Raw genomic sequence first — 14409 nt, forward strand, 5'->3', positions numbered from 1 at the left:
TTTTTATAGTACTTGTCATCATTCCCTCTAGAAGGTAAAATTGTAAGGACTCTTTCATTCTTTGCACTTGTATCCCTAGCATCTACTGCAGTGCCTAGCATATAGACACTTAATAAATGATTGATCTTCCCACCAATATAGCCCATAGTCATAAAACAAGAACTCTTAATTTGAACCTAGCATATCCTATTAATATTATTTTGTTGTTTACAGTTTAAGTTTGTATTTAGAAAACACGTGTTTTTCCCCAACTCTTTCCAAGTGGACATTTTAAAATCTAAATTCCTTGCTGTTGTTACCTAGGGCCTGAAGGTTATATAGGGGCAGACTCACAAGACCCTGCACACTTCGATTCTCAACAACCAGCAGTATTGGAAGAAGAAGAAGTCATGATAGCTCACTCTCATCCGCAAGAAGTTTACAATGAATATGTATCTAGAGGGTGCAAGAATAAATGTCATTCCCATTTCCATGATACTCTAGGCCAATCAGATGATCTCATTCATCATCATCATGATTACCATCATATTCTACATCACCACCATCATCAGAATCATCATCCCCACAGTCACAGTCAGCGCTACTCTCGGGAAGAGTTGAAAGATGCTGGCATAGCCACATTAGCCTGGATGGTGATCATGGGTGATGGCTTACACAATTTCAGTGACGGCTTAGCAATCGGTAAGTACACTATACATAATTTCTAAACATTTCTTTGGAACACTAATATCATAAAATACTTCTTTGGTCTGTATGCCAGTTAGTAGTCATTCTTTCTTAAGCAGCTAAGGTTTTTAAATCAGTAAATATTTATTTTTAGTATATTTGTAAATGGTTTATATATGTACCAGTAGAGAAATCACAACAGTCTGACAATGTTTGAAATCATTGAAGTTTTATGGCATTTGGACAGAATTTGAATGCTTTAGGATTTCTGATATATACCAAGAAACAAAATAAGAGAAATTGGTTAAGAAATAAATTATAACTCTCCAAATACATTGCATTAAAGATTTTATTTTAGTTTTACAATTTTTCCCCCTAATCTTCCCCTCACCCCCCACATAAGGCAATTTTTCAGTCTTCACATTGTTTCCATGTTATACATTGATCCAAATTGAGTGTGATGAGAGATAAAAAATACATTGCAATTTCTTAAAGGCACCAGGAATTTGGGGACACCTACTCTCAATTTTAAAAGTTTATTTATTTATTTTTTTAATTTAATATTTATTCTCATCTTGTACAAATAATGTTTTTTTATATTAATAAAATATTCTTGTTTAAGAGTAAACAAAATACCCCCCTACCCCATAAATATAGACATACTTGAGCGATAAAGTAAAGGGAAGAGAAAAAAAATTAAAAAAATAATAGTAATAATTGTAGGTATGGCCAGCTGGCGCAATGGATGGAGCACCAGCCCTGGAGCCATGAGCACCTGAGCCCACATCCGGCCGCATACACCCAACAATCACCCAGCTATGTGACATGCAAGCCACCTGAACCCCACCACCCTGAAAAAACCAAGAAGGGGGGGAACCCAAATAAAATAAAATAGTAATAGTTGGGGTGGCTGGGTGGCAAACAGAGCATTGGCCCTTGAGCCAGGAGCACCCAGGTCCAAATCCAGCCTCAGACACCCAACAATCACCCTGCTATGTGGCCCCAGGTAGGCCACCCAGCCCTATTTGCCCTGCACCCCCCCAAAAAAATAATAATAATAAAAAATGTGCTTCAGTTTTTGTTCCAAAACCAACAACTCTGTTGCAGGTGGATCATGTTCTTTATAAGTCCGTTGCAAAAGTTACTTCCATATTTTTCCACCATTGCCATTGCTGATCACAACTCCCTCCTTTCTTATTTCTCCACTACCAAGTACTATATTTTCTCTCTCCTTTCACTCTGACTCTGCTGTAGGGTCTCTGAATGTCGCAACAGACAAATCCCCAACTCTGGGGCCAAGAGGCCCTGAGCCCCCCACCCCCACCCCTTAGGCCCAGAATCCACCTGGCCCTACGGTCCCGGACAGGCCATCCAATCCCAGCCCCTTGCAAGAAGTAAAAAAGAAAATGTGTTATATCTGACCACTCTCCCCCCATGGTCCATCCTCTCCTCCATCACTTACATCACCCCCCTTCCCCCGTCCCCCCCTTCTTACTCCAGATGTCTATACCCTATTGAGTATATATGCTGTTTCCTCTCGTAACCACCTCTGATGAGAGTGAAGATTCCTTCATTCCCCCTTGCCTTCCCCTCTTCCATATCATTGCAATAGCTTATTGTAATAAAGAAAAATCTTATGTGAAATATCTTGGCCTATTCCCCCCCCCTCCTTTTTGTTTCTCCCATTACATTTCCCTTTTTTCTATTGACTTCCTTTTTTACACCATATTTTATCTTCAAATTCAGCTTTCTCCTGTGCTTCAACTATAAAAGCTCCCTCTACCTGCTCTATTAACTGAGATGGTTCATATGAATATTATCAGTATCATTTTTCTATACATGCAGTTCATCCTCAGTAAGTCCCTCATATTTCCCCCCTCTCCTCCAATCTCCATGCTTCACCTGAGTCCTGTATCTGAAGATCAAACCTTCTGTTCAGCTCTGGACATTCCAAAAGGAACCATTGAAATTCCCCTGGTTCATTGAAAGTCCATCTTTTTCCCTGGAAGAGGACATTCAGCCTTGCTGGGTAGTTCATTCTTGGCTGCATTCTAAGCTCTATTGCCTTCCGGTATATTATATTCCAAGCCCTACGAGCTTATAATGTAATTGCTGCTAAATCCTGTGAGATTCTGATTGCAGCTCCATGGTATTTGAACTGTGTCCTTCTGGCTGCTTGTAATATTTTCTCTTTGACTTGGGAGTTCTGGAACTTGGCTATAATATTCTTAGGGGTTGGTTTTTTGGAATCTCTTTCTTCAGGGGATCGGTGGATTATCTCCATTTCTATTTTTGCCCTCTGCTTCTAGAATATCAGGGCAGTTTTCCTGTAGTAATTCTTTGAAAATGATGTCAAGGCTCTTTTCCTGATTGTGACTTTCAGGTATTCCAATAATTTTCAAATTATCTTTCCTAAGTCTGTTTTCCATATCAGTTGTTTTTTCAATGAGATGTTTCACATTTTCTTCTAATTTTTCATTTTTTTGGTTTTGAAGAATTGATTCCTGATTTCTGGTAAATTCATAAATCTCCCTGAGTCCTTTTCTTTGTCTGAAGGATTTGCTCTCTTCAGAGAGTTTTCTTATCTCTTTTTCCATCTGGCCAATTTTGCTTTTTAAAGCATTCTTCTCCTCAATAACTTTTTGAAATGTTTTATCCATTTGACCTAAGCTGGTTTTTAGCATGCTATTTTCTTCAGCATTTTTTTGGATTTCCTTGACTAGGCTGCTGACTTCATTTTATGTTTTTCCTGCATCTCTCTCCTTTCTTTTCCCAGTTTTTCTTCCAACTCCCTCATTTGATTTTCAAAGTCTTTTTTGAGCTCTGTCATAGCCTGAGCCCAGTTTCTGTTTTTCTTGGATCTTTATGCAGGAACTTGTGCTTCCTCATCTTCAGACTGAGTATTTTGATCCTTCTTGGACTCATATGCAAAATATTTCTCAATGGTGTTCCTCTTGTTTCTCTGCTTGCTCATTTTCCCAGCCTGAGCCTAGTTTTGGGGTGCTCCCTGAGCTTTTGGGACACTCCCACAAGGGTCTCAGTGTTTGAGGCTCTGTCCTCCCTCCTGGTCTGTGAATGACCATATGTGCCCCCCTTCCCTGTGCCACGGGGCTGAGGTGGAGGGGGGCCTAGACTGGGATCAGGATCTGAATGTGGTCAGAACACCAGCTCTGCAGTCTCTCTCTTCACTCCTCTCCCCAGGTTCATTGGGCTCATGCCTGGGGGCTCCGCCTGCTTCTGGTTCCTGGAACTGGGCTGCACTGACCATGCTGCTCTCTGTGTGCCCTTCACGTGCTCGCTCTGGCAGAGATCCCCCCTCTGTTCCCCCAATTTGTGCCCAGTGCTCCTCAGGGCGTAGCTCAGCAAACTCCCCCGCTGCTGTGAGCCACGGCTCCCAGCGCCCTGGGCTGCCTCCAGGAGGCTGAAGTTCTTTCACTCTAAAAAAAAGTTAATTTTTTCAATCGGTAGAAATCCCAATTTCTTTCCTGCCTGTGTCCCATCTCTTCCCCCCATTGAAAACAAAAGAAAAACAAAAGATCTGATAAAAACAGGGAAATTTTTTCCTGCATCCTCTTTTTTTGTGTAGTTGAGTAAAGCAAATTTTTGCCTTAGCTATGTACGCAAAAAATATTTCATTCTGCATTGTTGAGTCCTTCACCTTTCTTTCAGACAGTGAATAGAATGTTTCATCTTTAGTGCTATGGAATTATAGTTGGTCATTACAATAATCAGAGTTAGAAATTCTTTCAAAGTGAATGGAGCACCAGCCTTGGAGTCAGGAGTACCTGGGTTCAAATCCGACCTCAAACATTTATTAATTACCTAGCCATGTGGCCTCGGGCAAGCCACTTAACCCCATTGCCTCGAAAAAAATCTAAAAAAAAAATTATTTCAAAGTTATTTGCCTTTATTGTTGTTATATTAAACTTGTTATTTAGTCATCTTCAATTCTTTGAGACCTCATACTTTTTAGCATGCTGTCCAGATAGTCATGGCTTTCCTATCACTGGGGCAAGTGTCTTTTAATTTCATGACTGCAGTCATCATCTGAAGTGATTTTTGAGCCCAAGAATATAACATCTTTCATAGCCTTTATTTTTTTAACTCTTATTTGCTTGAAATGATAGGACCAGTTGCCAAGAATTTTGTTTTTTTTATGATAAGGTTCAAGCCAGCTTTTACACTCTCCCATTTCACCCTAATCAGTCTTAATTCTTTACTTTTTTCCATCAGAGCAGTATTATCTGATATCTTGAGATATCGCTGGCAAACAAAATCCCTGAGATTTTTCCTAGTGAACTTAATTCTGGCAAGTAAAATAATATGGGACTCCAATCCCTTTGTGGAGTTGGCACTTTTTGTGGCCAAACAGTCAAAGATTTTCATGTAGTCAGTAAAGCAGAAGTAGATTTTTTTTTCTGAAACTCCCCTTTTTGGGAGGGGGTTTGTTTGTTTTTTTGCAGGGCAATGGGGTTAAAGTGACTTGCTCAGGGTCACACAGCTAGGCAGTTATTAACTATCTGAAAAGCAGGTATGCAATTAGGATGGTCATTTAGTGGCACATAAATTACTATGTGTGAAAAATCTATTGGCAATTGCTGACACCAGCACTGAGGAATATACTGGTACCTTTGAGAATTCAAAGGGGCATCTGAATTCTACCAAAAAGGAATGACTCCAGGTTAGATTTAGTTAAGATTTGAGGGTTAGCTTAGCATTTCAATTTTATAAAAGACCATTTAAATCATCAATGGAAAACAGAAGATTACAGATATTAGCTTGGGAGCTCCAGGAGGGCAAGAACTGTCTGAACTTTGGATCTTATCCAATACCAATACAGACTTAATACATGTTTGTTAAAGTGATTTAATGGTTTGACTTGCATATAATGCTTTTGGAATGCCTCTTCAGACAGAGGGCAATAAAGCGTTTAGTAGATCTAAAAATAAAAAACAATTCAAAATTTAGGGATGGCTTATCTGCTTGTGTGGCCTCCACAGGTATTTAGATTATAGAATTCCACAGATATAAAATCACTTGCCACCTCCACTTCATCTCTTCTATTTGTACTAAGTCCCTTCCATTTTTGTCTTTTATCATGCTTATTTTTTCATGAACCATTTCTTTGATCTGATTTACTTGAAGACATCCTTTGTCTTTCCCATTTTATTGTTTTCTGTTTCTTTGCATTGCTCGTTTAAGAAAATATTAATTCTCCTTGTTTTTCCTCTGGAATTCTGCATTCAGATATCTTTTCCTTTCTTTTTTTTTTACCTTTTGATTTTCTGCTTTCCTTTGCTATTTGTTTTTTTCTTTAATTTTTTTTTGGAAGGCAATAGGGTTAAATGACTCGTCCAAGATCACACAGCTAGGTAATTAAGTGTCTTGAGGTCGGATTTGAATTCAGATCCTCCTGATTCCAGGACCAGTTCTTTATCCACTCTGCCACCTAGCTGCCTTCTTTCCTCTGCTATTTGTAAAGCCTCACCAGTCATTTTGCTTTCTTATTCTTTTTCTTTGAATTTTTTTGGTTGCTACTTCTTCCGTACCTCTGTCCTTAATTCTTTGGCATTCCCTCTACCAGAACTAATCTCTTAAATCTATTCCTCATTTTTCACTTGATAGTGATAAAGGATGTTATTTAGTTCTTACCTATAGAGTCTGATAGTTTTCCCTATTTTCTTCATTTTAAGTCTGAATTTTGCAATAAGTAGTCCTTGACCTGAGCCACAGTCAGCTCCAGATCTTGTTTTAACTGACCATAGAAAATTTCTGCACCTTTGCCTACAAAGTATATAATCAGTCTGATTTCTTTATTGACCATGTGGTGATGTCCATGTGTTGAAGTCATCTTTTGGGTTGTTGAAAAAGAGTGTTGATTATGAATAGTGAAATAACTGTTAGTCCTGTCCTATGTCATTTTGTACTCCAAAGCCAAACTTGTCTGTTATTACAGTGATCTTTTGATTTCCTGCTTTAGCATTCCAATCCTTTAGGATGAATGAGACATCTTTTGGGAAGATGTTATTTCTAGATAATGTAGTAGGTCTTCATAGAACTGAACATCTTTGACCTCTTGAACATCAGTGATTGGAGCAAAGACTTGTATTATTTTAATGCTGGAACAGTTTGCAAGGATTTGAACAGATATCATTCAGTCATTTTTGAGATTATGTATCCCGTACTGCTTTTCTCACTCTTTTATCAACCATGAGGACAACTCCATTTCTACTAAGGTGTTCTTGCCCTCAGTGGTATCTGTAATGATCAACTTAATTAAATTCACCCATTTCCATCTTACCAAGTTCACTGATAGCCAAGCTGTTAATGTTTAATCTTCCCATCTCCTGTTTGACCACATATAGCTTTCCTTCATACATAGATTCCCAGGTTCCTATACAATATTGTTCTCTACAGTATTGGACTTTCCTCAGATGCATTCACAAGCGATCTTCCTTTTATCTTTGACCTTGCAACTTCATTAGTCCTGGGTTTACTTATGGTTGACATTCACTCTTTCTCTGTAGCATTCTGGACATCTTCATTTCTTTTATCAGTTTAATACTATCTAAAATGTACTGGACTGATTTTCCATTTCCTTCTCCAGTGAATCACCTTTTGTCAGAACTGTGCATTGTGACCTATCCATCTTGAGTCACCCTGTACAGACAGCATAGCTCATGGTTTAATTGAGCTTTGCAAGCCTTCTGCTACAACAATGCAGTAATCCAGGAGAGGACATCAAAAGTTTCCCTGATTCTGTTTTTCCTCTCTCTGCATCAGTTTTTATAAGTTTTCTCAAGTCTCTGAAACCATCTCTATCATTTCTTATGGAAAGTGAGAACTACAGGTTTCCCTTGAGTCTTGAATTCTGCCCTATTTATTTCTCCAAAGTCTTGAGGCTGGACTGGAAACTAGTCCACTGAGCCTCACTACTGCAGCTTCTGAAGTATCCACATACCCATCTCTCTTCACACTGACCTGGAGAAATGATTCACTGTGACTCTCTTGGATTCCCCCATTAGGATTTAGTCTAAATTTCTAAATCTTTTGGGAGGATTTTGAGGGGGAGATGGGCATACTTTTTCCTGCTATTCTATTATCTTGACTCCATGTTCCCTAATCACACTTTTAGCATTATTTAAAGTTTTGTTAAAACTTTGATTGATTGTACAATTTGTTTTATTATTTAAATTTTTAAGTAAAGGAATTTTAATACGTAAAATATCTTAACTTTTTAAGTACTTTCAGTTTTCATCAGGATTCTTTGTTCATTCCTATTTACTTCTTCATATGTGTCTGGCTCCTCTTATAACATTAGTGTATTATTATGATTTTTTTCACTTTGTCTGTTTCTCTACATCTACATAGGTAGCTACTATATTGTTGAGAATTATAGTTGTCAATTTGATTATCAGTTTGCATCTGATTTTTAATGAGACAAGTATTTTTTCAAATAATTACTAACAGTTTATTTCTTGGAAAATTGTCAGCATTTGTTTTAAAAAAAATTTTAGTTTATATTTTAAATTTTGAATCAAGTTATTGGAAGTACGCATTAGGACAATAATAACATTTTCAAATTTCAAAATATGTCTGACTTTACCATCTTGATCATGATTATACCTACTAGTTAGGAAATAGTTAACCTCAGTGAATGGAATAGAAACCAGTGAAGGATAACTTTTTGCCTTAAAGATTCAATTTGTTTGCTTAAAATAAAAAGTACCACTTCCCTTTTGGGTTTAGTTGAAAGTTTCAGGTTTTATGGAAACAATGTAAAGACTAACAGATTGCCTTCTGTGGGGGTTGGGGGCAGGAAAGCAAGATTGGGGGGAAATTGTAAAATTCAAAATAAATAAATAAATTTTTTAAAAAGTTTCAGGTTCTTTTAGACCAGGCTTTATTTTACATAGACTCTTGAGTGATGCAAAAAAAAAAAAAATTCTGACTTACCTTAGTCAGATTCGTAATTTCTGACACTATTTTTCCTTTTCACAGGAGCAGCTTTTACAGAAGGATTATCAAGTGGTTTAAGTACTTCTGTTGCTGTCTTTTGTCATGAATTACCTCATGAATTAGGTAAGAAATATTTTTAATCTTCATTTTTAGGCTATTTATGTGGATCATTCTTTATTTTTATTTATTATTATATTTACTGTTAAAAATATCCTAATTTTTTTGGATCATTTGTTTATCTGAATTAGTCACCAGCTATAATGTTTTTATCCATACTCCTTTAGAAAAGAGTAAAGATTCTTCTGCTACAGAATATCATATATTGACTATTTATATTACACCAAGGGCAGCTAAGTGGCACAGTGGATAGAGCATTGGCCTTGGAATCAGGAGGACAGGAGTTCGAATCCAGACTTAGATGCTTGACTCTTATTAGCTGTGTGTTTCTGGGCAAGTCATTTACTTCTGAATACCTCACATCTCCACTTGTCCTGATTCATATCTGGTCACTGAACCCAGATAGCTCTGGAGGAGATACGGAGGCTGGTAACTTAGTACAGCCTCCCCTCACTCAAATTTCAATCCATGTGCTTGTCATGGCATTACCTCCCTTCATAAACGAAGGACAAATATCATTAACACCATTAAGTCTTCAAAAGACAGTAATTCCCCCCCCAAAAAAAACAGCATTTTCATTTGATCTTTACACATCATGAGCATCTAAGCAAATGCAGTCATATTCAAATGATTATGTGACCTAATTGTTTGGGAAAGTTCTTGCCATCAATACAGAACAGTCTTATCTTTGCTTGTCCATCCTTGTCCCATATTCTTCTATGAGTTCACCCAACTTTTGCTGGAAGACATCTTTTATTTCATTTAACATCTCAGGGTTATCAGTTTGAATATCTGTTTATTATCAATCACTTATCTCATGTGACAATCCATCTTCTCTTCTTATTTGGTATTACTTTGAACCTATTTATTTTAAATTAAATTTACCAACTTCTTTTTTCCTCCCTTCCTCAATTTAATTTATTACTTTATCTAGTCTAAACTGGCCCCTTTTCCCAGCTTATCTTGTTATTATCCTTATTTCACTTTAAAGAGTAAAATTTTTTTATGAAGATTTTATTTGTTTTGAGTTTTACAATTTTTCCCCAATCTTAACTTCCCTCCCCCCACCCCCCACAGAAGGTAATTTGTCAGTCTTTACTTTGTTTCCATGGTATACATTGATCCAAATTGAATGTGATGAGAGAGAAATCATATCCTTAAGGAACAAACATAAAGTGTAAGAGATAGCAAGATCAGACAATAAGATATCAATTTTTTTTTCTAAATTAAAGGTAATAAGTCCTTGGTCTTTGTTCAAACCCCACAGTTCTTTCTCTGGATTCTCCATTGCAGAGAGCCCCAAATTGTCCCTGATTGTTGCTCTGATTGAATGAGCGAATCCATCCAGGTTGATCATTGCCCCCATGTTGCTGTTAGGTGTACAGTGTTTTTCTGCTTCTGCTCATCTCACTCAGCATCAGTTCATGCAAATTCCCATCCTTCCTGATTTCTAATAGAACAGTAGTGTTCCATGACATACATATACCACAGTTTGCTAAGCCATTCCCCAGTTGAAGGATATTTACTTACTTGATTTCCAATTCTTTGCCACCACAAACAGGGCTGCAATGAACATAAAATTTTTTTAGAAGGTAAAATTTTATCAGACTTTGGATTCAACTACTTTGTAGAGCAATTTGGAACTATGTCCAAAGTGCTATAAAACCATACATATGCTTTGACCAAGGAATGGTACAGTATACTAGGTCTGCATCCCAATAGAAATGAAAAACAAAAGAAAAAAAGGACCTTTGTGTATAATGATGTTTTTGGTAGCTCTCTTATTGGCAAGGAATTGGAAATTTAGGAGATACACATCAGTTTGGAAATGGCTGAACAAATCATGGAATGTGATTATGATGGAATGCTATTCTGTTATGAGAAATGATGAGCAGTATGTGTTCAGAAAAACCTGAAAAGACTTTCCTGATCTGATGCAAAGTAAAATGTACTTTGTACAGAGTCCCAGTAATGTTGTAATATTGTAATTTTTGTAGTATTGTAATATCGTAATATTATCTGATGCAAAGTAAAATGTACTCTGTACAGAGTAATGCTGAACACAGTAATATTGTAATTTTTGTAGTATTGTAATATCGTAATATTATCTGATGCAAAGTAAAATGTACTCTGTACAGAGTAATGCTGAACACAGTAATATTGTAATATTGTAGTATGATCAGCTGTGTATGACTTAGCTTTTCTTAGCAGTAGAGGAGGACTTAGGATAAGGATTGTTTTTCACCCTCAGAGAAAGAAAGAGCTAATTGATATCTGAATACAAACTGAAGCATAATTTTTTTGTTTTATTTTTCTTTTTTTGATTTCAATTTTTTATTTTATTTTATTTTTCCCCAGGTACATGTAAAAACAAGTTTTAACATTCATTTTTTTAAACTTTGAGTTCAAAATTCTCTCCCTTCTTTACCCCATTCCCCATCACTGAGAAAGCAAATTTATTTGATCTAGGTTAAAAGTGTGTGGTCATGCAAAACTTTACCGTAATAGTCATGTTAGGAAAGTAAGCATAACAACCACACCACACACACACACACACACAGAGAATAGTAAAAAAGAGAAACCTCAAGAAAAATAAAATTTAAAAAAAGATGCTTCAATCTTTATTCAGACACCATCAGCTCTCTTTATCATAAGTCTTTCAGAGTTGCCTTGGATCACAACATTTCTGAGAAAAGGTAAGTCATTCACAGCTGATCATCCTGCAATTTTGATGTTACTTTGTATATAATATATTTCCCATTGCATCTGCTCTTGTGTTGCTAGATTTTATTGAGAGCATCCTATTCATCATTTCTTTTTTCTTGAGATTTCTTTTTTGTGGGAGAGGTAGTCTATTTTCTTTTATAGCGTGGCTATTAATGGAAATGTTTTTCATTGACTACACATTTATAGCCTATACCAAAATCCTTGCTTTCTAAATGAGGGAGACTGGGGAGGGAGGAAGGGAGAAAATTTGGAACTCAAAATTTTAAAAATGAATGGTAAAAATCATTTCTACAAGTAACTGGTGAAAAATAAAATACTAAATAGAAAGCATCTTTAAAAAAGTAAAATTTTATTGATATCTTTTGTTTTTACATCTCTTACATTACTTCCTTCATCCTCTCCCAGAGAATCAACTAATCATTATAATAAGGAATAAGAGAAAGAAAGAAAGAAAAATGAGTAAGAGAGAAAAAAGGTTGAGCAAAATTAACCAAACTATCAAAGACATCTATTAAATTTGCATGGTCCTGTTCCTCTGCAAAGAAGTAGGGAGAAAGTTGTCTTCTGATAATTTGTTTTGAGGCTAAGATTTTTCATTATGATTTCAAAATACTTAGTTTTGATTGATTTGTTATGCTACCATTTGTAGTACATTGTAGTCATTGAACATATTGCATTCTTGATTCTTCTTTGAATGATTCTAGAATAATTGTGCATACCCCCCATTAACAATGTATTAATGCTATTGCCTTTCCACAACCCTTCCAACATTAACTATGCTTAATTTTTTATTATCTCTGCTAATTTACTGGGCATAATAGGAAATCTCGGTGTTATTTTGTTTTGTATTTTTCTTATTATTAGTGATTTGTAGCATTCTTTTCTATAATTGTTAGAGTTCATAATCCTTTTGAGAACTATTTTTTCATATACTGTGACCACTTACATATTTGGGAACAACTTTTGGTCCTCTATAGACAATGGAAATATAGCTATCTGAGGTAGGGAAATATGTATCTTTGGCATCAGACCCTTATCAGTGGTAGTTAATGCAATACAAAGGTTTTTGTCTGTTTTGATTTTTTAAATATGCAAACAATCACTTTTGCATTCATTTTGTTCACACAAAAGGTTTCAGTTTCATGCAAAGTGATCTATTTATTTTATCTTTTGTAATTCACATTTATCCTTTGATTGGTAAAGTATTCATCCCCTCAAAATAGTACTTCTAGACTTCAAATCATATTATAAAGCAAGCAGTCTTTAAAATAATTTGATACTGGTTAAATAATAGAGAGGTAGATCTGTAGAATATAGAAGGTAGAATCAGAAATAATAAAACTCAATAATCCAATATTCAGTAAACCTGAAACCATAAATTACTTTGGGGAAACTGAAAAGTAATCCAGAGAATGATTGTTAGATATAATCCCCAGGGAGATCATTGATAAAAAAAGAAAGTTCCCATATACACTAAATATTTTTAGCAATTTTTTTTTTTTGGTTTTTACAAGGCAGTGAGGTTAAGTGCCTTGCCCAAGGTCACACAACTAGATCTGAGGCTAAATTTGAATTCAGATCCTTGTGACTACCGGGCTGGTGCTCTAGCTGTCCCTTAATAGCAAAATTTTTTTGTAGTAGCAACTAATTGAAAACAAAATAGATGCCCATAAATTGGAAGTGGATAAACAAATTATGATACATTCATGAATTAAATATTACTGTGCTGTAAAATAATGCTGAATATGGAGAAAAATTATGTGCCCTACATGGGAAAACAAAGTAGAGCCAAGAGAAAAGATTGTATACAATTACTATATAGCAGGATAAATAGAACTACTATAAAGCAAAAAAAAAATGAATTTGGCAAAATTGCAAAGAATTAATATGTTTAAATAAAAGAGATAAGAGACGACGCCTTCTCCCAACCCTTTAGGTGGGAGATCTACAAGTGTGGAACAAATGCATGTATTTTCAGATTTTTTTATATTCTTTTGTTTTGTTAATTTATTTTACTTTTTAAAAAAATTACTTCTGTGCAGTGGCTCTCTGGGAAGTGAAAGGGAAGTGATACTGGAGGGGAATATATAGACAATGTAAAAAAAAAGATCAATAAAAGTTTATTTTAGAAAATTCACCCCCCCAGTTATGATTGTGTAAAGTATATGATCTTTATGGTATAATCTTTAATAGTCATTTCACAAATGCATTCTGAATTTCTTGTGTAGTTATAAGTAGTTTGTCTAAACTTAATTTCTGCCAAAATGCTTTATAAAATTTTTCTTTTAGAATTTAGTTTAAGTTCTAAAAAGTATTATATGCCACTTCTATTAAAGTTAGAAACTTATCCTATTCTCTCTTTTTTTCTTCCACTTTTATATTGGAAGACACTATACGATGCAAATACTTTCTTTGAAACTTCCTCTTTCCTTTCATATTGCCATTCCTGGACCGCATCCTTACATTATTACAGCAGTCCCCTAAGCTTATCTGACTATTCTCTTTTCCCTAATCAACAAATGCTGTTTTTACCATTTCACTTTTTATGTTCAAAATATATTAAAATGGGCTCTCTGTTGCCTATTGTGCCATATCTAAATACCTTTTCCTGTTTTTTGAAGACTTTATAATCACTTCCACTTTACCTATGGAACCTAATTTCTCATTCCCCAAAACACATCCTGGCTCCATCCACTTCTTTCTCCTATTCATGTCTATTTAAAGTATATTATATTTTCCATAGTTTTAGGTATTATGGTGAGTGCTAGTTAAACATTATATTGAATCAGGAATATAGAGGTTCCAGTCTTGTCTCTGAGGCTTAAATAGCTTGGTGACCATTAACAAGTTAGTTAATTTCTTTGAGTCTCAGTTTCTTGATATGTTAGTAAACCTATCTTCCAGGATTATTGTGAGAATTAAATGTGAATGTTACTTAAG

At 35.5% G+C, this 14409-nt stretch overlaps 1 protein-coding gene across 1 annotated transcript in view; it reads left to right on the forward strand.

Moving 5' to 3' along the window:
* SLC39A6 (solute carrier family 39 member 6) overlaps positions 1-14409 on the forward strand; it is a 36327-nt gene that overhangs the window by 17936 nt on the left and 3982 nt on the right. The window contains 2 exon segments of the mRNA XM_074199900.1: positions 304-681; positions 8668-8748. Coding sequence (XP_074056001.1) covers positions 304-681; positions 8668-8748 — 459 coding nt within the window.

Source organism: Macrotis lagotis, chromosome X, assembly GCF_037893015.1.
Source record: "Macrotis lagotis isolate mMagLag1 chromosome X, bilby.v1.9.chrom.fasta, whole genome shotgun sequence".
NCBI classification, from domain to species: Eukaryota; Metazoa; Chordata; class Mammalia; order Peramelemorphia; family Peramelidae; genus Macrotis; species Macrotis lagotis.